General features: G+C 34.6%; 2 protein-coding genes and 1 pseudogene across 5 annotated transcripts; 1 reads left to right on the top strand and 2 right to left on the bottom strand.

Moving 5' to 3' along the window:
* Positions 1-1,415: 1,415 nt before the first annotated feature.
* LOC132299487 (cinnamoyl-CoA reductase 2) lies at positions 1,416-5,187 on the bottom strand. Its single transcript, XM_059796148.1, has 3 exons — positions 4,519-5,187; positions 2,700-3,049; positions 1,416-1,917 (listed from the first exon to the last, which is right to left on the bottom strand). Exons 1-3 carry the CDS (start codon positions 5,011-5,013, stop codon positions 1,764-1,766), a joined length of 999 nt encoding a protein of 332 aa, XP_059652131.1. The 5' UTR covers positions 5,014-5,187; the 3' UTR covers positions 1,416-1,763.
* Positions 5,188-6,673: 1,486 nt separating this feature from the next.
* Positions 6,674-20,000, top strand: LOC132299488 (uncharacterized). 4 transcript variants are annotated; one of them, XM_059796151.1, is made up of 10 exons: positions 6,674-6,804; positions 7,881-7,952; positions 8,038-8,162; positions 8,270-8,430; positions 10,864-10,933; positions 12,078-12,132; positions 14,946-15,029; positions 17,318-17,356; positions 17,696-17,742; positions 19,570-20,000. In XM_059796151.1, the coding sequence occupies exons 1-10, from the start codon at positions 6,799-6,801 to the stop codon at positions 19,673-19,675; spliced, it is 765 nt and encodes a 254-aa protein (XP_059652134.1). In that variant the 5' UTR covers positions 6,674-6,798; the 3' UTR covers positions 19,676-20,000. The 4 variants fall into 4 exon arrangements, with proteins under 4 accessions (XP_059652134.1, XP_059652133.1, XP_059652135.1 ...); XM_059796149.1 differs by lacking the exon at positions 6,674-6,804 and adding an exon at positions 6,815-7,201; XM_059796150.1 differs by lacking the exons at positions 6,674-6,804; positions 7,881-7,952 and adding an exon at positions 6,814-7,201.
* Positions 20,001-23,933: 3,933 nt separating this feature from the next.
* Positions 23,934-25,387, bottom strand: LOC132301111 (uncharacterized protein At3g28850-like; annotated as a pseudogene).
* Between the last annotated feature and the right edge of the window lie 2,217 nt (positions 25,388-27,604).

Consider the following 27,604-nt stretch of genomic DNA (forward strand, 5'->3'; position numbering starts at 1 on the left):
CTGGGAGAGATGGGGTACTCTCTTTGATTGGATTGCTTGTCTGCAACTACCGATACCATCAATTGGAAAGAGATTTCGTCCACTGCTTCTTCAGGAATTCAGTAAGTATCATGTAACCATAATAATGTGTCAAGTAGGAACTACTAAGAAAAAATCAAGGGCGGGTCCCAATTGTCAACAAGAAGATGAAAAGCAATGGATCATATAAGCGTCATCCTCTATTATTCACTTATATTGATATGCTTGTGCTGTTGTCTTGTGCACAAGAGCGGGCTCACTGACGTCTTTTTGTGTGATAAATAGAATGAATTCTTTCGAGGTACGGACTAGTTGGCTTGACGTAAAAGCCTGCTGCCCATGTTAGGAGGATAGCCTAATGCGTTATCTGAAACAGTGGTGACTGATTCAATGCTTCAAGCCCTTGAGATAGAGCTTCCTCCGCCTCCATATAGTTGGTTTTAGATGGTGATGGTGATAGAGACCTGTTGGCACTGTACTTGAGCCTTTTGAGAATGGATTTATTTTTTTAGACCAATAATGAACAGAACGAGTTAGCCAATAAACACAAATATCACTAAAAATATTAGGAAATTTTTTATCGTAACTTCTTTGGGGGAAATATAAGGAATTTTTGGATCATAATTTCTTTACGGGACTAACACACGTTTCCCACAGACAGCGCCAACTATTGATGCCAAAAATCTACACGCTCCGGAGTCGGTGGCAATTTCTGCAAAACAAGAGAAGTGATGACCGGCGTGGTGCCAGCCGGGTGCACTCCGACGGTCAAGTTAGTACTTGACGATCTAATATCGATTACGTATAAAATTTATGGCGTACCTTTTTAGGTAGACCAAATAGTTGTTGAAGCGAGATTCTCCCTAAGTAGTTGTTGAAGCGAGATTCTCCCTGATCCAAGATGATATCGTTTCTTTATTACAGGAATGGTAACTGTCTGGTAACCAAAGATTTTTTATAATTCCATAGAGATTTTGGGAGGATAAATCCCTTACCCTTATTGCTGCATAACTCTATATTAAGTAGGGGATATATATATTTTCTGTAAAATTTAATATTCCAAAGCTTGATAAACCAAAAACTGCACAATTTGTTTGTTCTGTTGAAAGTCCTCTGTAATGCTTCTGATGTTAAGTGGAAGTAGATGTTTGTTCTGTTGAAAGTCCTCTGTAATGCTTCTGATGTTAAGTGGAAGTAGAACTGGCTATGCCAGTAGATTCAGGTGACGGTTTGGAATTCTGCTTTTTTGCTTGTGGATGTGGTTTCCAACAATGTTCAATTGTTTTGTTGTGATAATGGTGTCTTCTTCTTCTTCTATGGGGAGGAGAGTTTGCACAAAAAATGCAAATCCAGTCGTCACTCACACACACATATAGAGAGAGAAATCCAATAAAGAATTCTTAAAAGACATAATAGATTTCCATTAACAATTCACTAAGAATCAGAAGTAAAAAGAAGTACCACAATGGTATGATAAAATAGAAAACTTTCTTCCTCCAATGAGAAAAACGGATATTCAACACAAACCTTCAAGCTATTTTGGGAACCACAAATTAAGTGAAAATGAACTGACCAAACCACCAAGAAATAATTTATTATACTCATAAGAGATATAGCTTGGTTCAATGATAAACACTGGATAATGGCCTTGTAATTTTATTGCGGTCATTTCTTTTCTAAATTAACTATATATATATATATATATATATTGTGGGAACTCTTAACTTCAAAACAATTTAAGACGGTCAGTTCCCTTGTTCCAAGAAGCCTTTTGCTCTGAGGCTCTGCACTGTATCCCGAACAGCATCTTCAACCGGTGTAAAGACTAATCCCAGATCGATCAACTTCTTTGCAGCATCTTTGCACGCCTTCAAACCTGGTTGTGTTTCCCCTGTAAACCTGTATTTCGTTGGAGTTTAGAGAGCATTATTTGAAAGCAGAAAGAAGATTTAGATAAAAGAAGAGGAGGACAATTGTTGAAGTTTGAAAATGAACGAATACATGAAAGGTTAAGGATTGAACAAAAGTTCAAGATGGCCAATCATACTGTAATTACTACTTAATGCTCATAACATGAGCTGAAAATCAACCTATTTTACCGAATTTCAACAACAAAGCTGGTAAGCATTATCATTGAAACCAATCTAGGACTTGCTTCTAAAAGCAGAATAACAAAAGAAAAGCACAAACCTCCCATTCTTATATCTATGAATATAAATATATCCGTCTATATATATATATGAGCAAGCCCGGTGCACGAGACTCCAGCCATTGTGGATCCCACTTGTATATTACAGTCCCTTTTTCTTCTTCTTCTCCTTTGAAAAATAATGAAGCAATTGATGGGTGATATCAAGTCCTATGATCTAAATCAACATTTGGGAAGTTAAATTTGAAATAAGTCTTCCCTTTCCAATATAATAATACAACTCTTACCCAGCCGAGTCATAAAATCTACAGCACTCTGTATTTAACAGTCCCAAAAAAATAGAAAGATGGGTAAGACACTCTTGTAAAAACAAACGCTCACACGCAGACTATTGATAATTTGTTATCAATGGCATCATTTACAGCAAAGGTCTATATTCTTTTTATAAAATAGTGAAAGTTGAAACACAAGCCACAAGAAACACATCAGTCTGTATAGGAATGAAAGTACTTAAAAACAAACAAACACATACCTGTGAACGGGAAATTCAGGGAAGAGTTTGGAGACTTTCTCAGCAAAATCACCAAACTGATAGATACCATTGGTGCAAAGATGTCTACCAGAAGCAGCAGGAGTCTCGAATAGCAACACTTGTGCCTTTGCCACATCTTTGACATGCACAGCCCCGAGCCAGTGATATTCCTGTGTATCTTGCGATCCCTGGAGCAGCTGTTTTAGCACAGCACAGCTCGCATTCAAACTAGGCTGCAAAAGCGGACCAAGACATGTGGCTGGATGGATCGTCACAACATCCAATCCGTGCTTCTCTACAAAGTCCCAAGTGGCTTTTTCCGCTAGTGTCTTTGACACCGGGTACCATTTCTGCCACGTTCAAATATTCAAATTGTGAAGCACTGTTTAACAAATACTACACTTGATTTCAAATTGGTTCAACAACTGTCAATATCAGAAGGCAGTTGGATTATAGGATCATCAATGTTTTTTTCATTAATATCAAATATTATTACTATAATTGACATATACTCGAGTAATTGTTTGCCAAAATAAGATCATGCAAGTTGGGGCTGATTAAAACAAACTGTGCTAACTGTGCTTGATTTATGACGTGTAGTCTACGGATACAGAAGATATTATCGTTCAATTAAGGCAATAAAAAAAGTATATTTACACAAAATATTTGTCTATAGCTGCAAAAAAAGTATGCAAAATCAAGATCTAGTTTTATAAAAATGAAAACATGAAAACACCAACTAATGATTATATCAAGCACGATATTCTTATTCAGGATAAGATGACTTGCACTTGCCCAAACCAAACTGGTAGTCTGTCACTTTACATCTTACTGAACATTTAGGCATTCCAAATACCATTATGAGCTTGATTCCAAATGTCTACTGGCTGTTGTACAAACTGCTCTCTTCTTACTATCTCTTTTTTTTTTTTTTTTTCTGCGATTACCAATACCCTCAACCTCAATGTGGAACACATCACTTTTCTTACTAATGAGATCGTTGGTCCTTGAATGTATATATATATCAATTAAATAAGTTTCTCAAAAGTGAAACAAGGTAAAAGAAAAAAGATTTGAATGTAAAAAAGAACACACCTTGTTGGTCCCAAGCACAACTTTTGGCACTGTCTGAACAAAATAGCTTCTCTAACACTTAAAATTCTCAGCTTATTTATTTATTTATTTTTTAAATTAAGAAAAAAATTATCTGCCTTTTTTACCAATGCACCTAACAATGATTATAAAAAAATTAAAAATTGGAAAATTAAACAGCATTACTTTCTTGTTTTCTACATGTTCTTGTTCCTACTTATTTTGCACAATAACCAAATAAACAGAAATAACATTGTCTTTTATTTTACCCCACTAAATCTGCAAAGCAAATCCAACTTGTCTTGTAATTGTGCGACACGGATACAAAGATTTCATTGTACTACAAAAAAAAAAAGAAAAAAAAAAAAAGAAAAGAAGAAGTTCATGCAAGTATAAAACCCAAATAAATCAAAAATAAAATTGGAGAAACATGTAGAATGCTAGAAGCTCTTAAGGTTCTAAAAATGTAATTGATCAACTTAATTAAAGAGAACACGCCAAAATATACATGTATATATATAAGAACATAATTATAAAAAATCAAAATCAAAATAAAAATCAAATTTTACTACTACTAATGATCAAAAATAGTTTGAACCAGTGTCACACTGTACAGCAAATCAAATACAAATGTGCAATCTCAAATCAACAGTTAAAGCTGATCAAATCACAATTCACAACACAATAAAATTATATATATAACACACACACATATATATATATATACCTGTCGAGATTTGCAGTAATCAAGGTCGGTCCATGACGACTCGTTGAAGACTGTGTCGCGTGGCCAACTAGGGTTCGGCACCAGAGCAGAGATAGACGAAGTGACCACCACGCGCCTCACGCCGACCGTCTTGGCAGCGGCGAGGACGTTGAGGGTGCCCTGAACGGCGGGGGCAATCAGTTCGGCCTGCGGATCCACCGGGTCCTCGAGGGTGCACGGTGACGCCACGTGGAACACGCCGCCGCCGGCGCAGTCTTCCACGGCCCTGGCCACCGCCTTGGCGTCGAGAATGTCGGCCTCGTGAACCACCAGTTTAACGCCGGCGGCGGAAGCGCCGGGGAGGGCGAAGAAGTGGGAGGCGTCCGAGCCCGGGAAGACGGAGACGTGGATGGTGGTGTAACCCTGCTCCAGGAGGGTCTGGACCACCCACGAGCCGATGAAGCCATTCGCTCCTGTTACGCACACTGGCTCTTTGTTCTTCTTCTGATCTGCCATTGTTTTGCTGTAACTACTAGTAGTTAGTGTTAATAGTACAGTATTTGATTGATCAGTAGATATATATATATATATCTATCGATTGATCAATCGGTAGTTGTTTATATCACGGAGGATATTGAGGATTTCGGGTTAAATAGAATTATTAGATATATATAAAACATTCTTTTATCTGTTTATCCAATTAACTGTTCTTATCTGTTTATCCATATAACAAATTATTATTATTATTTTAAATTTTTTTTTTTTTATTTCCGCAACAATAAGAATTGAATTTCAGTCCAACTCTCATGTAACAAATGACAAAAAAAAAAATTGTATAAAATTTACCCATCTCTAAAGCATTTATTGATGTCTCACATGTTAATTGGGCCATCATGTATTAATTTCTTATATTCACACACCCAACATATAAAAATTACAAATAAAAATTTATGAATAAATTAGAGTGCTAAAATATCAATAAAATTAGCGCATAATATTCTAAAAGAAAAAAATTCATATATTTTGTGTTAAAACCTAATATATATAAATATATATAGTTTGAATCTAAATTGCATAACTTTTTAAAATAAGTGATACATTTATACTTTGGTATATTCTTATTCTGGCTCTCGCTCTTACTTCCAATCTACATACGTATAACTTATAGTTTAAAGCTAGCTTTTTGGAATACTACAATAACAAAAAGTAATAGTAATAAAGAAGGAAAAATACAGCATGATATGTGAGTGGCATATGATTAAATTCCTTTCCTCCTTTTAAACAACTGAATGTGATAATAGAGACTGTTAAATTGCAAAGTAGAATCAGAGATGCTATGAATCGTTAAAATGCACCTTCAATTTTCTTCAAATTCTTTACCATAAAATTCATAACTAATATTTGAAAATATAATTCCTTTCATATCAAAATATTGACTTTTATTTTAGTGGCACAAATTTGTCCTATATTAAACTCACTGTAAATCCGATTAAAGTATATAAAATAAAATAATAAAAAAAAGTCCACTTGTTTTTCTCACAATGGGTCAAATTTACGGGAACATGGTCCTTAACCGGAAGCCAGTTGGTATTATTGGCACAAATTTTGTCCTATTTTTTTTAATAATATCTTATTTTTTAATTTTTAATTTTTTTTTTTTGATAAAACGGGATCACTCAACCACCAATATGCAAAATTAAAAAGTAGTAAAATATGACTATAATAGTCAGCTTGTTATGCGCCTCCAACCAATGTTGAGGCTTATTTCACGGTGTATGCTCTTTTCTTAATTTATACAATAGTTCTTTCTTGACTTAGGTAATGTTGTAATTCACTTGTTGAACAAAAAAAATATTACAGCTGAATGTTTTGGTTTCGAGTGGAGTGTTTGGCCAAGTTCTCAGTTTTAATTGTATCATTTCTCCTCATATTTTTCGTTTGGTGGCAAAAAAAAATAATAATTTAAAAATTAGACAATTTGACATGAGTAGAGAGGCTCATCATTTTAATTAAATAAAAAAAAAAAAAATGTCCGAAAATTATTCAGTGTACTCTAATTCAAGTCCACTACTTTTGGACCGAAATAAATACTGAGTGCATCAAAGATTCAATAAAAATCAATATAACGGTTTTCAACACAATAATGATATACTCCGTAATTCAATTGATTAGCATGCCCGACCACTCAAGGTGGGTGCCCGTGGCTGCAATAGTTTTAGAAGGCATGCCTGCCCGCCCGGTCCGCCAAGAACATCTGGAAACGAAAGGGTTGGCCCGGCACACGCCACGACAGCTCTATGTATGGAGGTGTAGTCTCTTCTCTATCCATTACCTATTTACAGCTAAAAAAAAAAATCATAGTTGAGATATGGGTGTGATTGTTTTTGAGTAATGAATTTTCAAATCCTACTATATATGAGCTTGAACTGAAATGGGTTTGTAATATGGAAGGATTGAACTAAATCAATATCACTAGAATAATCAATCATGAGAAAAGATAGATGGGTTTTTGCAGTTATAAGGAATTCATGAACAAGAAGAAGAGTAAAGTAGTAGTAGTTGTTGTAGTAGTTCCATGAAAGCCTTCTCAATTTCATCATCATCATTCCTTGCATTGGTATATGCTAGAGGTTGTGGTTCTTGCTCTTCTTCTTGTAAGATTGTGGCCGGCAAGAGCAAAAGGCCCCAATCATCTTCTGATAAGGTCCTTCTCTTTCTGTCTCTCTATTTATCTGTATATACCTATATATGTTTGTGCATTACATTTGAATGACTCTGTATATGTTCTTAATCATCAATTTGATTTATCCTTATTTAGAAATTTAAGATAGATGAACTGATAATATTGCAATAATCTTGATTGACAGAATGTTTTTTTGAAGGTGTTTGTTGAAACGTTAAGAGTGTAGTGTGTTTCTTCATCAGATTAATTGGTATCAATTGATTTTGGGGATCATGTTTATGCTTAGATCATATATCACCAAGAAGCATTAATTAAAGACAATTAAATCATGATCAAGGATTGTATACAAAACTAATTCTTCTTTTTTCGTTTTTATACTATGTTTGGAATTGGAGAAAAATCAATTGAACCAAATTTTCTCCAATTCCAATAGTGCCCATTTGGAGCTCCCAAATGCAACATAAATTGTTATGGGAAATCCAAAATTGGCTTCATGGTCACCTTTCTTGTAAGTGTCCAAGTAATGGATTATGTTTGTGATGTAACATCCAATATCCTAACCTACCGGTTGGTGCTTCTTATGATATAACAACCCTTCCAGTCTTTCAACTAAGTATTATGCTGATTACTGACCATTAAAATTACTATAGCTTTTTTCCATTCTTAGCTGTTTAGCCTGTAACAAGCTTTCTACTGAAAGGGTTCCGAGGAAGCTCCTCCAAGGATTACATCCAATGTCAAGCAAAATTTGCAGTTTTTAAAATTATGGAAGGTAGGTCCTTAAGTGAGATCCGTAAAGACAGCAATGGAATAACTATTTTTCATTCCTTACTGTTAAAAGAAGCAAAATCTTGTAGGAGTTCCAAGAGAGAAAATCTAGCACACCTAAACCAGCTACTAGTTACCGCAGAAAGAAGGCGGAGAAGGAAGACCTTCCAGAAGATACAGAGCTCTATCGCGATCCTACTCTGACCCTTTACTAGTAATATTCTTCCAGGTTTTTGTCTTGATTGAGTTCGTTATTTCAATACTCTAATTTGAAGCTGTTTGGAAATGTATTTCATTTTGTAAGCTGAATTTGTTTCACAGTACAAACCAGGGCATAGAGACCGCCAGTCCTGTCTTGCTTGTTGATGGTTATAATGTATGTGGCTATTGGCCGAAGCTGAAGAAACATTTTATGAATGGAAGACTTGACATTGCTCGCCAAAAGCTTGTTAATGAATTGGTAACATTCAGTCTGCTGAGAGGTTTGTGCTTAGCTTCTTTCACTCACTTATAGGAGGAGACTTTATTATATGTCAGTTTAGAATGGTGTGATGGACCTCAGTCAAAGATAAACCAGATGCACCCATGCTTGGGATGCGCAAAACATCCAGCAAACATGGGTAGGCAGGGAAAACAACCAAGTTGAAGCAAGCAGCTTATTTGACTTGCATTCTGTCAAGTCCACTGACATCTTGTTACTTAGTAGTCTTGTGTATGTTTTTGAGAGTTTTAATGACTGCTTTCATAAATTTCTTTTCTGTATGCTTTCTTTTATAAAATTTCCTTGTATGATTTTTCTGTCTTGGCGTTTTGTTTTGTCGAGTAGATTATAATATAGGGAGACAAGTTGCCTTGCAAAATTAAGTCCCACGTGGAAAGTTTAAAGGAATTTCCTAAAGTTAATAAAGAGTGGGACAAATTTACTAAATTTGTAGATCGAAAAGGGTGGAAAAGAGAAAATTTTAGCTAGCTTTCTGGTGCTGCACACACTGATGCGCGTGTGGCATGGGTAGTGGGCTGTGTAGCACCATAGTGGTGCATTGTGGTGGCACTTGGCACATGGTTTGTGTCACGGTGATTGAGGTAGTATACCCTTTTTAATATATGTGATGTGAGATACATGGGCTTGGAGCTTCCATTACAGATTAACTCTAAAAACTGTTAGGATTCCCAACAGTCACAATTATTTAAATAAATGACTGTTGAGAAATTAAATTTAAATAATCTGAATGGATATAATTATTCAAATGATGACTTTCGGGACCAATAGTCACAGTTTTGAGATAAAGTGTCAACCTTTTGTACTCTATAAATAGGATTACTTGCTCAAGATTCTGCATTATTTGAATTCTCACATTTTCTCAATTCTTTGTCAATCTAAAGTGAAAACAGTTCCAGGGAGTGCGTAGGGAATGCTTTCAGTATTGCTAACTGCAGAATTTTAGTGATTTTGTTGTTGTATCTTGGAAGTGTTTCATCAGGAATCTGATAGCAATCTCTTCTGAATGGGTGCAAATAGCACTTTAAGGAAAGTGTTCAACACGCCGAAAAGTCATAGACATTTTCATCACTCTCTGATTCATCTTCAAGTTTCTGCACTGACCAAAACATCGTCTCCTTACCAACATAGCAATGCAAGCATGTTAGTGTGGATGAGCATCAAGGAAAAGCATTAGAAATGCGCATCTTCGAGAGAATTTGCAATTAGCCACAAATGGCAAGTCAAAGAAGTTTTATAAAATGGTCCATTTACGTGCATGGAAGATTGATGGAGCTAGGAGAGGTGGAAAAGAAAGAAAAAGAAAAAAAAAAAAAAAAAAAAGGCTCTTACATGTTGTTGGTTCATTTAGGAAAGGACCCAAGGGGTTGGCTGAACAAGTCATCTAATGCTCATGAAAACAGAATCTAATTCACATTCTTATTGAAAATATAGCTTTTTTTTTCCTAGTTGGTACTCACACACACGTCTCTTCTGAGACTTGAACCCCTGACCTCCCTTTGGGAAGTAAGAGGCTGATACCGCTGACCCGTTGGTGAAAATATAGCTTTAGATATAATAACAAAAGGATCAATTAGAGCTTGTGAGAATATGTTTCTAAGGTTAGAGAGAAGAAGAAGGAGAACATAATTTGATGGTTGTAGAGCGTCTGTAGAGCATTTTATACCAGTCTCTTACTATATTTTGGTTATTACAATTAGATCTAGGCCTATAATAAAAAAGTCTGTTGCATTGTTGATTTGCGTTGGCCCTGTGCATAACGTTAAATTCTTAAAAAGGAAATTTTAGACACTTTGGGTGTGTGTTCATCTTGTTCCCAAGATTGTCTAACATGACCCTTTTTAGGATGTGCTTGGGTTAAGGCTTGTTTTGGGAACTATCTTGGATGTGTCAACCAAGTAACTGAAACAATGACATTTATTTTTGTATTTTGGGCATGTCCATAAGGTTTCAGACGTATATAGGTAGTGGGGGCAAATGCCCCCACTGATTTTTTTTTAGTATTATATATTAGTGATTTTTCCTTTTTCGAACTATATACCTATGAATATTGCAACCCCCCCCCCCCCCCCCCCCCCCCCCCCCCCCCAAACACAATTTCCTGGGTCCGTCCCTGTGTGGGAGTATCCACGAAATGTTGGTATTTGACGCAGATACAACACCCTCTTAGGAGTCTCTGAGCTTGTTAGGTTAAATCAAAATTTCATTTCTCATGGTTTGAATGGCATATGTATCTTTTCCCAGTGTCTCGATACTAATTATTATAACCCGTTCAATTTGTTTTCTGCCAATAAACTATTATAATTTTCCAAAGTTCTCTCTTGTTTAGTGATCTAAAATGCAATGGTTTGCTTCTTCATTTGCTTTTCATATGTTGATGTAATTACCTTACCATCTTATTTTCAAAATTTTACAGAGGTGAAAGTGGTGGTTGTATTTGATGCCATGATGTCTGGGCTCCCTACTCACAAGGAAATATTTTCGGGGTATTATTCTGTAAACCTAAACTATTATTAACTCATTTCTAAGTCCTGGTTTGGTTGTTTAGTTTGTCTATTGGATGTATATCCAAGTCATTCTTTGTTATTGTGTCATGGAAGATGCTCGTGTACAGAGCTGCTGAATTTTAATTATTGGTTTAGAATTATAAAGATCCTATTCTCTCCGTCTATACTTCTCATCAACCCACACGTGCCACATAACTATGTCTGTATATGTGTATGTATTGGGGGGATGGAACTGAGAGAGTCATTCCCCTCATACATGTCATGTACCCTGGACCTTTAATTGATCTGACATTGATTGATGTCCAATCTCCCTTCCTTAACCTTACATTGTCTCAATTTTTGCAACTTAACTGAAAGTATCTCCCTCTCTTGCAATTTGGAATTAATACATATGCTTGGCTATGATATGTATGTTGTAGATCTGTAGATATAATATATATTGTGTGACCGTGAGACTTGGAAGTTATGTTATTAATTGCTTAACTAGGGATTCATGTTGGTAATAGATTTTACACTTGTATTTGTGATATTCTATTCTTTGGATAGTTCCATTTGCAAAACTGTGATGATTGTATATGGTTTTTCAGTTAACATGAATGGATTTCCTTCAATTCTCAATTTCAGTGTGCGCGCTATTTTTGTTGTAAGCTTCATTTATCACGTAATAGCTTCTTTTTGCATCTATAGAGATACCATGTTCTTAGGTTTCCAAGTTTTTGCAGATCGTAACACACTTCTCATTTTATTTCCAAGATGTTTCTACTTTGAGATGATGGAATCGTATGGAAAAAGAATTAATCCTATGTACATGTTTGACACACACGGTTCTTTATATTGTTGACTTTGCAGTTAGCTAACATGAATTTCTGCTAGTTTTAGTATAATGCATTTTATTTTGTAAAGAAGTTTTATTACAAGATGGAGAACATAATATAATTGTAGTCATTACTTTATTGTTCCCGAAGGCAATCTTTAATGTCAAGTGACTTAAGTCTTTCTTTGAACCTTTTTTCATCATTATTGTTGGTATTGCTTTCCGTTCATTTGTTATTTAGTGAAATTTCCTTTTTTTTTATCAATTTAATTAAGATTTTGTGATGATAAGATTTCTTTTCTGTTGCAGTGTTGATATAGTATTCTCGAGTGAAACATGTGCTGATGCATGGATTGAGAAGGAGGTGAGGAAAGACGTGAAGTTTACACAAATATCATCTCTATGTAGTCATGGAGATGTTCCCTTTCACCACTAATTTGTAATTATCTGTATTTATGGTGAAATGTTTCTTGCAATTTCCTAAAGCCTCATGCATACTAGATGTTTTACATAAGCTTATTCATCTAATTTAATACATATTAATATTGGTGTCACCATGTTTTTTTATCCCCATGCCTGAAAATGTTGAAAGCATCTGCCTGATCTGTAGAGTAAATTGTCTAAATTGCATCGACGTAGGACTACAAAAAGTTTTTGTGGCAATGACTAAAACAAATTTCAAGAACTTGATGGTTTAAGAATGACAGTTAATTTACATGCTGATAGTATAAATGAACAGCTAAATAAGTAAGTGGCAAAGGTTTTGTGGCTGTATGGCTTAGAGAACTGTAAAAAGTTTGGAGAAGCTGAGAAAGATTTCTGAAAGAAAATTCTGGTTTAAAGAAAGGGGTTGGTGTAGATAATCTTATGCAAGACATTAAATGAAGTCTAAGAATTGGGGAAAAAGAAGGATAACTATGTGGAATCATGGGTCTCACCTCGTTCTCCTTCTTGGAGCTTCCAATTCTTTAGCTAGACCACACAATGGGTTGCCACCTTCCGGCATCTATGAAATAGACTTCTCAAGCATCAGGATGGTTTCTAGAAAGTAGTACACTGTGAAAATGGCTATAATGACTGCATATCTTTTTTTTTTTTTGATAAGTTATATTTACTGCATATCTAAACCAGGCATTGACTTAACTTTTCGATTCCCAGTAACCATTGAATGTGCCAAACACGTTTCGTCATAAAAGGCATAAAAGGCACAGGAAAAATGAAACTATATATAGATTCATTTCAAATCCCTGATGTTTGTTATATTTGAGCTGCATTTTACAGAATGTAAGATATAATGAGAGACGTTTAATGGACCTTATATATGCAATTGCATATTTTATCAGGACTAATCTGTGTCATTTTCAAATATATATTTACTTCTTCTTTTTTACATTTTATCTGCATTCAATATATGATGCTAAGTGACTGAATCAGGGAAATGGGGGTTAGGAGCTTTGAATTATATACATTTTAAGGGCCTAGGATGCTAGTGTGAAGCTGGTGAGGGAGAGAGAGTGCCAGCTGTCATATCTATAGATTGTTTTTTTTGTCATATATAAGCTTTGTTTCACTTCGAATGTGGTTCATCCCCCTTCCCAAAAATCTAGTTTCTTACTAGTAACTAGATTATTGCTTGTTCCATAATCTCTTTGGGTATTGCGTCAAAATTCAATTTGGATCAATATGTACTTGCCATGTATGTGACTTGTAATATAATTTTTGCTATAAGATGTATCTTTTTCCTTTTCTATCTGTTAGGTCTTTTAGTTTCTAGTTTAGATTTGAAATTTTCAAAAGTTAGTTAAGAGTTCATTGATTACCTCCTACTCAAGGTCCAAGAAGGAAATTGTAGCTACATTCAATGGTAATCCAGCTGTCTTCGTGTATAAGGATAAAAAGGTAATTCAACACATTGATGCATACACCAAAAATTAGGGTTCATTCATGCATAATTAGGATTTTCAAGTTTTCATGATTTTGATCTTATTTGATACCCTATATCTTTCAAAATATGAATTAAAGGAGTTCTTTGAAATTTGAATTTTTTTCGAAGTTTACATTGCAGTAGACGTTGATCGATTGAGGGTTTGATCGAGGCTACTGGAGTATCGTTGATCATTTGATTGAGATTTTTTGAAAAAGTAGTTTTCAAGTTGGTTTTAAACTCTACCAACCTATTCTCTCTATACCTCTGCTTTGTCCATATTTATACACTACTCCTTGGCCGAATATACATACACTCATGTATTCATAAAGAGAGCATTATTTTGAATTTTAGAGTGCGTCATTTCTTGCATTCATCATTTGTAGTATTGGTGAGCGGGATTATTTGTGTATTGACAACTGCTGCTGCATACTTTGACTGAAGTATTAACACCGCAGTCAATCCATTGATTTGAGATTGAGCCTGGACGACTAGTGGCAGAGACCGAAATCAGTGAAGAAGAAGCAGTTTCGTGAGGAGCGAAGGTTGTTGACGAGCCGATGGATGACCTGGAGACCCTCAGGGGAAAATTTGGCGTCATTTGTGTCAGGAGGTAACTAGGGGTTCTAGAGTTTGGGAACTGTAAACCTAGCTGTAATCTCTTTCTCATAGTGGATTTCTGTTTGTCTGGAATACGTCCAGTGTTTTTTTTTCCTTGTAATTTCCACGTAAAATCTTGGTTTCCAATTACTATATTGTTTTATCTGCTTATTATTGCTATGGATTGAGTGATTTTTATTTTCTGCTATAAACTGAATTTAAAATTCTGGTAATTTAGTTTTAAATTCGAGAAGTAGTAAATTTTGGTAATCTGTTCTACAACACTTATTCAGCCACCTCTAGGTTTTAATCACGGGCCTTGTGCAACTCTCCATCAGAGACTTGAGTTTCGGTCCTGTGTCTGTTATTGTTATTGTTTATTGTTATTTTTGCTTTAAGAATAAGGTGCTGAGTTGAATAGCTACGCATAGCAGAGTTTCAGAATCTATCTTGGAATTAGTTTTCTTGGCACCTACAGTGTTTGTCTTTTGAAAGAATTTCATGTGCACTTTTACCTTTTGGAATGGTTTGCTCAGTTAAGTAGCCACACATCGTTCTGTTTTAAGAACCTATTGCTGAACTGCTTTGCTTGATACCCAGAAATTTTGTTTCTTTTAAATAATTCCTTATAACACAACATTCTTTACACTCAGGTTGCGGCTTTGAAGGAAGATGGATGTCCAAAAGTTTGGGTTGTAACATCTGATCGTTGTCAGCAGCACGCGGCACATGGGGCAGTATGTGTTTTCCTTGATGGGTTACCTTTATAGGAAATCAGGACTTGTGTGCTTTGTATTGTGATTGTTCTTGTATATGATTCTATTAAGCTTCCATGTCTAATTGCATGATAATCAACAATCTAATTACATTGGATTTGCCATCATACATGCATTGGGATAACATGTCTTTGAACAAATTATGGCGTTATGCATATGAATATTTACTGTGCTGTGATTGTATCCAAAATTTGTTGTTATCACTAGTAACTTGGTTTCTTAGTCCTATATGCCTATAGCATTTCATTGCATTTTGTTTTTTTGCCCAGACATTTTATACCTGTATGATGCTCTTGAGTAACTTCTTGCAAATATTTTCACCGTGAGGTGTTTCTAAGTGTAGGGATATTACATATGTAAGAAACTTGGAAATTTTATGGCTTCTCCTACTTTTCATTATATGCACCTAGGTTTGGATAGAGTATGTTTTGGGGAGGATGTATAGCATGTGAGATTGCAGTTTGTGTTTTGTTTTGAACAGATCAAACCACTATGATTTGGTTGGAGACTGAGCGTTTGTCATAAGATTGGTTTTGCAGTGGACTCCTCGTGTGATCTCTGGCTTTTGTTGTTTGCTGTGTGATTTGTTGGTCGACTCTAAATTCAAGTTATTGCTTCATTTTTTTCTGGAGGTTTTCTGTGAAACTTAAGTTGGACAGTAAGAATTGAATCCAGAAGGCTTCTATGTTATTTTAACTGAATCTGCAAATGTAATTTTTGGAAATTTGCTGTGTTTTTTCTTCTAAGCATGCTTAGAGGAGGACTCTGGCTAATTACCCTATGGGTTCATTCAGTTTGTTCTGCTCAACATGGCTTTAGGCTTGTGAAATACATTTTTAAGGTAGGTCGCTGACCTTGTGCAGTAGTCTCTTCCATAGTTGCATATTCACTTTTTGATGCACATTTGTTTTATAAAGACAAATTTGGGTTCTTCTGGTCTTTGCCACCTATGGTGGAACCCCATTATTGAAGGTTGTAAAGTTGTTGCAGGATGGGGATGCAATGAGAGGAGACCAGGAATGATATTTTTATATTATTGATTCTTCTTTGAGCTACTGTGTAAAAATTATTGAATTTTCAGGGAGTTAAAAATTATTGAAATTCAAGGAGTTCCAGTAATTTTGTTTTTATAGGGATATGATGGCATTATCTTTTCTTCCTGTTCATCTGCTTTTTTTCATGTGATTACTACTTCATGGACACAATGATGCATATATCAGTTGTGCATGCTATGTTGGTTGATATCTCTAGATAATTTATATCAGCCGTTGCATGCCATCTTGGTTGATATCTCAAGATAATTTTCCATCAACTTATGTCTTAAGGTGATGTATGTTGTCATTTGGCAACTTTTGTTCATGTCCTTGTTGCTTAGTCTCAAGCCCTGTTTATTTTGTGGATTTAGTGAGAGTAATGAAAGGATAGGGAAAACGATTTTCTTCATGTTCTTCTCTAGCTTGGATAAAGTTTAACGAAAAATTTCTCAATAATGGTAGGGAATTAGGAAAAAGTGTAGTAACAAATAAAATTAGAATTTCATTGCGACCAAGCAATGGAAAATGATTTTGTTTAAACTCTCTTTTCTTTTCCTCACTAAATTTGTAATCAAACGGTCTTGTTAGCCTTTTATTGTTACCATTTTCTGCCAAGCCAAAGCTACTTAAATGCTTATTCAGCCTCAGTGTTTCATTCAAGCCATTGCTTTGTTGAATATAATGTCAAATTCATGTGCTCAAGTGCGCTCATTCATCAGCTTTTCTCCAGGCTGATGTTCATTGAAATTGCTTTGAGTTAGCTAAATACTATGATTTTATTCTATTCTAAGTACTTTTGCTCACGGCCATACATTCCATTCCTGCTCCGTTAAGTCTTAACCGTCTGAGCCATTTCATAAAAAAGGGAAAACCAAATTTGTCATCAGTTTGGAAATCACATTTTAATCAGTTTTGGTGTCAGATCTCCTAAACATAATCACCGCTAATTTTACTGTGACTCTTACAAAAATAATGTCTTGTGGTCACTTGTTCTGTTATGTTCTTTGGACAAAGATTTGTTGTGGTAGTAGTTGCGAGATGACTTGCTATCTGTGGTTTCCAGGCAGGATTAGTTGTTATCTATGAATTGAACAGCTAAAAAAAAATGTGTATCCGTATAAGGTGTTCATACAGTATATGATATTTATTCTTCATACTTGTATGAATCACTCTGGTAAAGACCTGATGGTCGTTTTTAAACTATTATGGTTCCAGGGAGCCTTTGTTTGGAGTTGCAAAGCATTGGTTGCTGAGGTAAGGAACTTAAACTCAGTTACTTTCTTTTGCTCTTCGTGTCGCTGGGACTAGAAATTCCAGCTTATAGAACTCATCTCAACTGAATAAAGCCATGTCCGCGCGGGGGGGGGGGGGGGGGGGGGGGGGGGGGGGGTGTGTGTGTTGGAATTAAAAAAAGGGCATTGATGACATGACCTGATCTTCAGTTCAGCTAACAAACTTTTCTCAAGGATATGTCAAATGATTATTATGTGGTCAGGAATCAAAATAAGTTGTAAAGATTATGCCTTAATTAACAAAGTTACTAAAAGTCTGTTTTATATTGCCCCCTTTTTTCATGTTTTGAATATGATACAGATTAAAGCTTCACAAAAGGAAGTTGAGAGAATGCTTCAAGAACAAAGGTGTGTTCCCTTTAGATACGACCTTTTGTTTCTTTCGCCTTTTAATTTTATCTAGTATAATGAGAGTAGATATGCCATCTTGCATGATTTTCACATAGCCTTTTATTCCTGTACTAATTGAATTATGTGAGGGCTGATTTGAGCTCAAGGATTAAAAGTCATTACTTAGTGTTGGTCTTGCAGTAAAAACTTGGTGACAAGTGTTAGATCATGATATACATTGTTGGACCCATTGGTTAAAAGCTTAAGCTTTTGGAATAATTGGTAGTCTCACATGGTATCAGATCTTCGGTTCGGGGAGGTCTTGAGTTTAAGTTTCTATCTGTGTAGTTGTTCACTAGTTTAGGGTTCTAGTCTGCACTTGTTTTGATTTTGATTTGGTCTGTTTGCCTCAGCACATGCTTCTCTAATAACTCAAACTTTTGGAGCAGATGCTAATTTTAATGGTATCAAAGCTTTGGTTCTGGGAGATCTTGGTTAAAGTCGTGCAAGTTGTACTTCGTTTTAGTCTCTGTTTGGTTTGTTTGCCATGTAATGTGCAAGGCGGGGTTGCACTTGAGGGAGGGTGTTGGAGTTTGATACATATGGTTGGGCTCATTCTCTGATAGCTTAGGTTTTTGAGGCAATCGGTGTTCTAAAAGCAAGTGTGAGAACACGAGTTCAAGTCTGATAACAACCGCCTTGTGCAAGATAGTGTCAAAAGTTAGATCTGCCTCCATCATCTCCTCTCAGTCTATATCTAACCTTTGAAATTTTATTTTCTTTATCCAGTAATGGAAATCACGTGTGTGTATTAGTTATTAGATGTTATGATAAAATATGAATGAAGGCTTTTTGAAACTACATAAATTTAAATTGCAAGTCAAGAGGATGCTATTTTGTCCTTGATTGCAAGTGTAGCAGAATCAAAACTTTCTAACTAGTCAATTTTCAAATGTCCTTAAGCTAGTAGGATTAGAACTTCAGAAAAAACTGTCATTTCTTGCTGATGACTTAATTTTAGTGAAGATGACAATAAGGCTTGATGACTTCAGACCATATCACATTTGGGAGGTCAAGCCTTGAAGAATATGCAACTTTTGACATCTCAAGAAAAGGCACCATGTCAGAACAGAAAACGAGTGAATTGGCACCAGCTGAAGGCTTTTATAAGGGAAATTGAGTAAATATTTATTTACTAGCCTTTTTGGGCTTTGGCTCCCTTCTGTGGTTCTTTTGTCCCTCTCTGGCTCCTCCTAGCCTTCAGCTCCAGGGTATGCCTGGTATATCTGTGAATATTTTTTTGATCTAGTTTATACAAGTTAAACCTTACCCAAAAAAAATTGAAGTCCTTGCATGATGGTTAGCTCATGTGAGGCCAGCAAATAATTATGATCTGGTTTGGTCTGTCACTGAACCTGTTTTGTTTACTGAAGACCGATCTGAAATCAATTTTCCAACTTGATTATTTTGAAAAATTACTTGATAAAAAAAAAATTATATATCCTAAAATTATACTAGAAATAAATCTTGGTTTAAGAGAATCCAAAAGCTTAATAAAAACCTAATATGAATTTTAACAGGTTAACCATTTACTTTTAGGCTCTACCTTGACCCATGTCATGCCGGATTTTACTGGCTATGTATATACTCTGTAGGCAAACACAAGAAGACTCATTTTTGTTCCGCATGTAACTAGTTCAGAAAATGGTAGGTCTCTGTGCGTGTGTTTTTTTTCGGGGCGTGAACAATTTTAGTGTAATTTAGAGCATTGGACCGCGCCAAATTTGTTGTTCTTTTTTAATTCTTCATCCAAGTGTGGTTGATCAGTTTTGATGCTTTTTTCAGATCATCTTCTTTTCAAGGTAAATTGTTGAAGCACAATCTTGATTCAGAAGTTGTGGATGCTCTCAAGGATCTGAGAAACAAGCTATCTGGAAACAATTCAACCTAGCTGGTCAAGTTCTTCGACAGACCATCTGCTTGCAAAAATAAAAAATAAAAAATCCTATTGTGCCGATCTTCCCCCTGCATTTACTTTATCCTTCATTTTTATCTTAACTCAGGCTTCCCTAAATTCTGCTTTATGTAAGAAATCCTCTATTAATGCCCAATTAGTTAAACACTAATTCGTTTAGCGAAGCACACTGCCCATCCATTTTCAAGATTTTTGTACTATATACTTGCACTCTCAAGGTTTTTAGTTTGAAATTTTCATACCATGATGAGTTGCTACAACAATATAAATGCCAATTGGCAGCATCATTTTTTGGTGGACAGACTTGCATGTATTAAAACCCTATTTGTGTCATGCATTGTCATTTTATTCATGTCAAGAAGTCCTATTATTCCTGTATAGGTAACAATGTATAGTGCATATGCCCACACACATACACATACATACATATCTGTGTATTGGGTAGCTAAGAAAAACCCATATGGTTTTAACCTCTACTCTATCTTCTGTTTCTTCTCTTTTTGTTCTATGAAGAAGAATAAAATAAATAGATGTAGAGTTTGTGTAATAAAAAACATATTGGGGGTTTAAAAAACAATGAAATAAGCTTTGGTATGTATTGTGCAAGGCAATATTGTAGTCTCAGGTGAAAACATAGGTTATACTTAGGTTAATAAATGATTTACCAAAGGGCATTTAGCACAATGGTATAACCACTCCGTCCTCAAAGAGGAGTGGAGGGGTTCGAGTCCGGTTTTGGGTATAAAGTGTGTGTGAGTATGTTTCTTGCTAATTATATATATCATATATGGAGCTGAATCTTACTGAAAAAATCAACTTGTGAAGTTCCCAAATTTACCAAAGAGCATTTAGCACAATGGTATTACCTCTCCGTCCTCGAAAAGGAGAGGAGGAGTTCAAGTCCGGTTGTGGGTATAAAGTGTGTATGAGTGTATTTCTTGTTAATTATATAGAGAGAGAGAGAGATCAATATTATTGAAACAATCAACTTTTGATCAAGCCTTTTGTAAGGGTGCTCTAAATATGCTGAGAACAACCACCAATGCATTTGAAGTTGCTGGGCCCATTGTTCTCTCAAGGATCTTGATTCCATTGGGCAGGTCATTGCCTCGTTGGTCAATGTAGTTGGGCCTGGGCTTCCGAAGCTCAATTGAGTTGAAGTTAAGCGGCCAAGTTTTTGCTACCATGTGGGTACCACAATGGAATTTATAAAAAAAAACAAAATTACAAGAAAAAAAGAAAAAAAGGAGAAAAAAACCTGTACCTAACATTTACCATTATACTACTTATAGACTAAGCTTTAAGTAATTAAGTTTAATTTTTCATTTATTATTAGTGTAATGCTATTGATGGAGTTTCAACACTCCAATTAATAGAGGCTTCACATCACTTCTAGTTGAGTGTTATCTAACTGATATGGAATACTCGGGCTCTCCATTTCGTTTAAATTTTTTTAATGTTAAAATCATTATGGTTATTATTATTACTTAAAAATAACAATATAATTATTATTACTACTAAAAACATAAAGTAAACCAAATTAGAAAAGTGGCAAAAAACACTGGTAGACAACACAAAGTACTAATAGAGGTGTGCATTTAGGAGTGTCAACATCTAGCTGAGGTGGTAAAGGAGGTTCACGAGATACCTGCATGCTCAATTAGTGTGACAAACGTACTATATATATATATATATATATTATGTAGAGAGAGATACGTATATATATATATATAGAGAGAGAGAGAGAGAGAGAGAGAGATATACAAACACACAACTATAAGAACAGACAGTTGTTGTGGTTGGTCTTGTACCAGTTCCCTTGTAGTCTTAAATTCAAGATCAAGAACAATTAAATGAAGAACTCTGACGGTCAGAAACTGGTCTGGTCAGAGAGTCAACAGATTGACTCCATTTAATGGTGAATCAAACGGTGATGGTGGCCCCTCCATGCATGGTCATGATTATGCCTACCAGGTCCACTCACCTAAGTCACCTTCCCTCTATTTCTGTGTTCTCTTTAATTTTGTCCTTACTACATATCAATAAATAAATATATATATATATATATATATATCAACTTTAAATTGCAATCCTAATAAAGAGTCGGCAGATACTAACCTAAATCTTCAACTAACATTTTTTGCATCCTTTTTAGTACCATTATGACTTTAGTCTTTGGCACTTGTATATAGGGGAAAAAATATCTGAATTTGAAAAGTCTAATGTTACATCTTTGAATTCAAACTATATAGTAATTGCTTTCAATATGTATGTCTTGTTATATAGTTTATCAAATTTTTTGTTTAGAGTACAATGTTAGATCAAAATTTTAAAATGTAATAAATTGTGCCTTTTAAAATGAAATTGATCAATTTTGAGAGGGATTAAATATTATTATGGTATGAATTGAAGGGTCCAACTCAATGGGAAATGATACATTCTTAGTTTAATGTTCGCGAAATTGGTTTTTAAGCTAATCCTCCATATATATAAAAACACAAATAATAATTAAAAAAAATTAGTGTAAACTCTTTTAATCACTTTTGGCTCAATAAATATGAAAATGGAACGGAATTTAGAGGCATGTAATACAACTCTTTTCGATGATCAAGTTTGCAGCTTGTATGTAACATTAGGAATGTTTTAATCTTAAGGGTTGGCTCAATGGCAAGGTCAGTTGGCCTTTGCGCATCATGAAGTAAGGTTTCAGGTTCGATTTTCATCGAGTGCTTTACGCATCCGTTGTCATACTCTGCAACTTATCCTTCTTGGGGTGGGAAGACGCGATTTCTAGATCTTTGAGAATTAGTCGGAAAAAAGTCCCAAATACCCAAATTAATCTAAAAAAAAAACATTAGAAATTTGAATAATCTCATTAATTAACAATTTGAATGGAGATTAGTCGGGGAAAAAACTTGAGATACTCAATTTTTTTAGAGATTTGAATAATCTCATTAATAAACAATTTGAAATTTGAGATTATAAAATTGAGCTTTTATGGCTATTTTGGAAAATAAAATTAATCCCCTCAATGTGGATTCCTTCCACAAGGCTATATATTGTTCTTTCACATCACCAACAGCATCTTGGTAGAATTTGGATTATATTTGAGTTCTTTTTTTTTAGGTTAAGGTCAAGAAAACCCGTGAGAGCAGCCAACTCATTCACTACCATATTTTACAATGATTGACATCTAGCTAGACTTCGTAGCTTCTTTTGTTTATGGCTTTTAATTTTGAAGTTGTTACAACATCCTTGTGGAATTATATATATATATATATATATTCTCTCAGCAGGCCTCTCTTGTCTCCTCTTTTCATCAGCTTGTCTAAGTTTAGCTTTGTTTTTTCTGTATATAGTATGACATCATATACACATAATGAGTGGTGATAAAATATATATATATATATATATATATATATGCGCGCACACACACAAACATCATTTTCCTCGCCTTTACCCACACTCCCTGACCTTATTAATCTATATATAGTGCTTCAAATTATAAGTGTTAATTTAGTGATACTTGACGTTGTGACCCGAATTTAGTATCCGATTGAGTTGCCTCTCTTTGGGTGAGGGCATTTAGGGTTTAGAGTGTAATCATTAAGTGACATTGAAAATGGTACCTAAGAGAGTGAGGGGTTGAAATTTATAATCTCTTATTTTATGCATAGTGAAGACTTTCGCTAGATCTCCAGCATGGTTGTAAGTTTTGCCGAACTATATATAAATCTTTTGGCAAAAAAGCATAAAACCCCCCTTAACTATTAAAAATCAGCATTTTACCTCCTTGAATTACAAAATCCAGCAAGTCAGTACCATAACTATCAAAAATGTGCAGTTTGACCCCTTGGTAGTCCTTTCCGGCAACAGATCGATGGAGCGCATGAGTTTACTTTCTAATATAATTCCATAACTACCCTTGCAATATGACCGTTGTAGCCTTATCTATAAATTGAGTCCAAAATTTCTTCTTCTTTCTCTAACTGCAACTGCTCCCCTCTCCAAGTGCAGAAAAAAAAGAAAAAAAAAAAAATCTTCATCAAAGTTGAAGAAGTTAAGGTCAGATGGTATATATATATATATATATATATATATAAAGTACAGAAATACATATATATACGTATAGATTTTATATGATAATATAGATATATATAAAGTACAAAAATACACACACACACACACACAGATATATATATATATATATATATATATATATATATATATATTATCAAGAAGAACAGCAAGTTGGACACTGGATCAACCCGTTCTCGTTGCACTCCAGGCATCTCTTCAACTGGTCTTCGTCTTCGTCATAAACCTTTCTGCTTCCACTATAATTCGAGCACCGAATGAACCTGGCATCCCCACAACCCTCACAGACAAACCCAAGTTATTGAATTGGAAGCCCACTGAGAATTTTGGCCAATTCACCAACCTTATGAAGCTGTTTGATCACATCAGCACCTCCAATGTACTTCCCTTAGACGAACACTTATGGCAAAGTCACATTCTTTTCGCCCAGAACACTCTGCAACTCTTTCCTATAAGCTGAATCCATGGAAATGTCGCGGTCGTCGACGAAAACCCTAAATCCCCTCAATATCATCCTCACAGCACAGCAATCCTCGTACGTCCTCCGAATTCCCCTCAAACTAGGGAAATAGACAACAATTCGATCCTCAGTACGCATCAATCGAATTAGAGGGTTGGTCGTGAACGAAGAAACCTTAGAATCGGATTCGATCGATTTGGTGGGCTTCAATTTGGTAGGCGATTATAATTGCGATTGCGATTCATCCAGAACTGATGTTGGGGATTTGGTGGATTCAAATATGCTGCAGAGTTTTTTCACCTTTCTTTTGATTGAATTCCAAGCAGAGAAAACCGATCCATATAATTGCTTGAGGGTATTGATAGTATTTCACAATTTTAATTTTATTTGCTTTTTTTTAAATGTTAATTATAATGGGCATTTTTGTAAATGTACAATGCCGGTACTGGAAATGAGCCGGAAAGGACAGCCAGGGAGTGAAACTGATCATTTCTGATAATGGAGAGATTGACTTGCTCGATTTTGTAGTTCAGGGGTGTAAAATGTTGATTCGTAACACTTGAGGGGGGTTTTATGTTTTTTTGCCAAATCTTTATATACTTTGTGTGATATGTTTATTTTTCTATCATGTTTTGTAATTGTTACTTAATTCGCTACATTTGTCGTAGTTTTCATAAGGGATAATTCTATAAAAATGAAATTTTGTAGGTCAAAGGCCAAAAAGGTGGAGTCAAACTTTCATTTTCCAAATAAATGGAGTTTTATGAAAGGCTGAGATGGACATGGAAACTTATTACGAAAAGACCCAACTACCCTTTTTCTCTCTTCATATCTCTTTGTGATTGCTTACTCTTTCAGTCAAAGTCTTTATAAATCTCTTCATACCTGAAAGTTTATGATGAACTGAGTCAAGAGCAACGGTGATGGTGATGATGGAATGTTCTTACCGGCGACAAGCAAGAATTACAAGCAACGATAGGGGTTATACTATTTGTTAAGTTTGGAGATGATCATATACCATAGAAACAGCTTTTCTGTAAATATTTGCTTTTATCAGTAAATTACAAACATAAACAGTGCTGTTACTTTCTTCTATCTATTAATTTTCCAACCCCTCACCTTCTTTGCATTTTCAACACCCGTGGTGTGTGTTTCTTGGAGATCTGATGACCAAATCAAATTATAATGACAAATGAATTACAGAGTTCAATTAAAAATCAACAAAATCAAATCCATATACTAATATATATGGCAGTCCATAAATATAGTTGGTGTGTGTTTCTTGGAGATCTGATGACCAAATCAAATTATGATGACAAATGAATTACAGAATTCAATTAAAAATCAACAAAATCAAATCCATATACTAATATATATGGCAGTCCATAAATATAGTTGGTGTGTGTTTCTTGGAAATCTGATGACCAAATCAAATTATGACAAATGAATTATAGAATTCAATTAAAAATCAACAAAATCAAATCCATATACGGATATATATGGTAGTCCAAAAATATAATTCGTACAATAACAGGATATGTATAAATAAAAAAGCAAAACAACTAATCGAGATAGATAGTACTGTGCATTCATCTTCTCCCAATCACAAAGAGATATAAAGAGAGAGAAATGGTAGTTGGGTCATTTCGCAATAAGTTTCCATATCCACCTCAGCATTTCATAAAACTACATTTATTTAGAAAATAAAAATTTGACTCCATTTTTTTGACCTTTGACCTACAAAACTTTATTTTTATGGAATTATCCCTTTTCGTAAATTAAAAATAGATATAGTTGATATCCACTCTGCTTCTTTGACTTGGCAATGGCACGCTCCAATAATCTGGTTAGGCACTCCAAAGATATTTTTAGTTAACGAAAAGGACATAAATACCCTTCTCTATTTTTATGGGTTTCTTAAATTTACATTTTTAAATCACTGATTTTTTTCCAAAGGAAATTTTTCATGGGGTGATTTTCTCACAACAAAACATAGCTGTTTCATCTCTCAATGATGTTTCATAATAAATATGCACATGGTTGGAAACTGATCTAATGAACCCATATTTTTTTGTTTAGTTCTCTCCACCACCATCTCAAATGGCGTAACAAATCAATCCATTTGGGATTTTGTTCCAAAATAATGAGTGAACACTGACAAAATTTTATAACCCAAAGTCATGTATAGCGTTCACACTCCACACCATCACTATGCTGTAAAACTAATATTTATTCACTTGAATCTGTTGTTAAGATATAAACTATTAAGAATTCTTGTTGTTGAGATATAAACTACTAAGAACACCAAGAGAGGTTATTTAGAACAATAACTATCTCGACAAGAATTGGAGAAGAAAAGAATGAAAGATGAACTAGTTGATGATCGAAAGAGGAAAAGATCAATGGTTTACAGGGCGGAGCCAAGATTTCAATTCGATTTATGAAATTGAAGAAGAATATTAGGTAATAAAAGAAGAAGAATGACATAATTAACTTTGAAAAGAAAAAGAATTACAGCTTGAAGTAAGGAAAGTTTACTTTTTTAAGGAAATTAAAGAGAGAGAGAAAGGAAAGTAAGGAAAAACTAAAGAAAATTTTAGAAACTAAAATAGTTTTAGGGAGACATTTATGCAAATTTATATATGAGTAGTGATACTCACACCGAACACTTGAATTGTCTAACCTAATAATTTTTAATTTGCTTCACTCCTTAATTTATTATACAATTGACCACTTAAAAGAGTAAGTCTAACAATTCATTGTAACTATTCACTACAAGAATTACTTTCCTTTATTTATTTATATATATATATATATATATATACATAAATTTTAAAAAAAACCATACATAATATAGTGGCGCGGGCCAGGGGTATGTGCCCATCTGGGCATACAAGTGTAGGTGATTTAGATATGTTTGAATAAGATAAAACAGAAAAAGATGGGTATTTTTGTCTTTTTAATTAATTAAAAATGTAATTGAAGCCCGTGAGGAGATATTAGATAGCCAATATCAAGTCCCAAACTTGAATTTCTTTCTTCCTTGTGTTTTTATTTTAGGATGAGCCGTAAAAAACTCTCCTGAACTTTCAATGATTTATAAATACACCTTGGTGATGCAACTAAGTTCCCAACTATTTAAAAGTTGCAACTTATCCCAAATAAAAAGCAGACAATCACAACTCACTTTGACTAATTTTGATAATTCATTCACTGTCAAAACAATAAAAAATACTAAAAGTCATCTTCTTAAAACGATATACTCCAAAAAAGCGACACTTCTTTTTAGGAAGCGTGATACTATATATTCCGTCCATTCCTCAATGGTATGCCAACAACAGGGAGTG

The sequence above is a fragment of the Cornus florida genome, unplaced genomic scaffold, assembly GCF_030987335.1.
Source record: "Cornus florida cultivar Cherokee Brave unplaced genomic scaffold, ASM3098733v1 CherokeeBrave_3.0.0_Hap2_Chr03, whole genome shotgun sequence".
NCBI lineage: Eukaryota > Viridiplantae > Streptophyta > Magnoliopsida > Cornales > Cornaceae > Cornus > Cornus florida.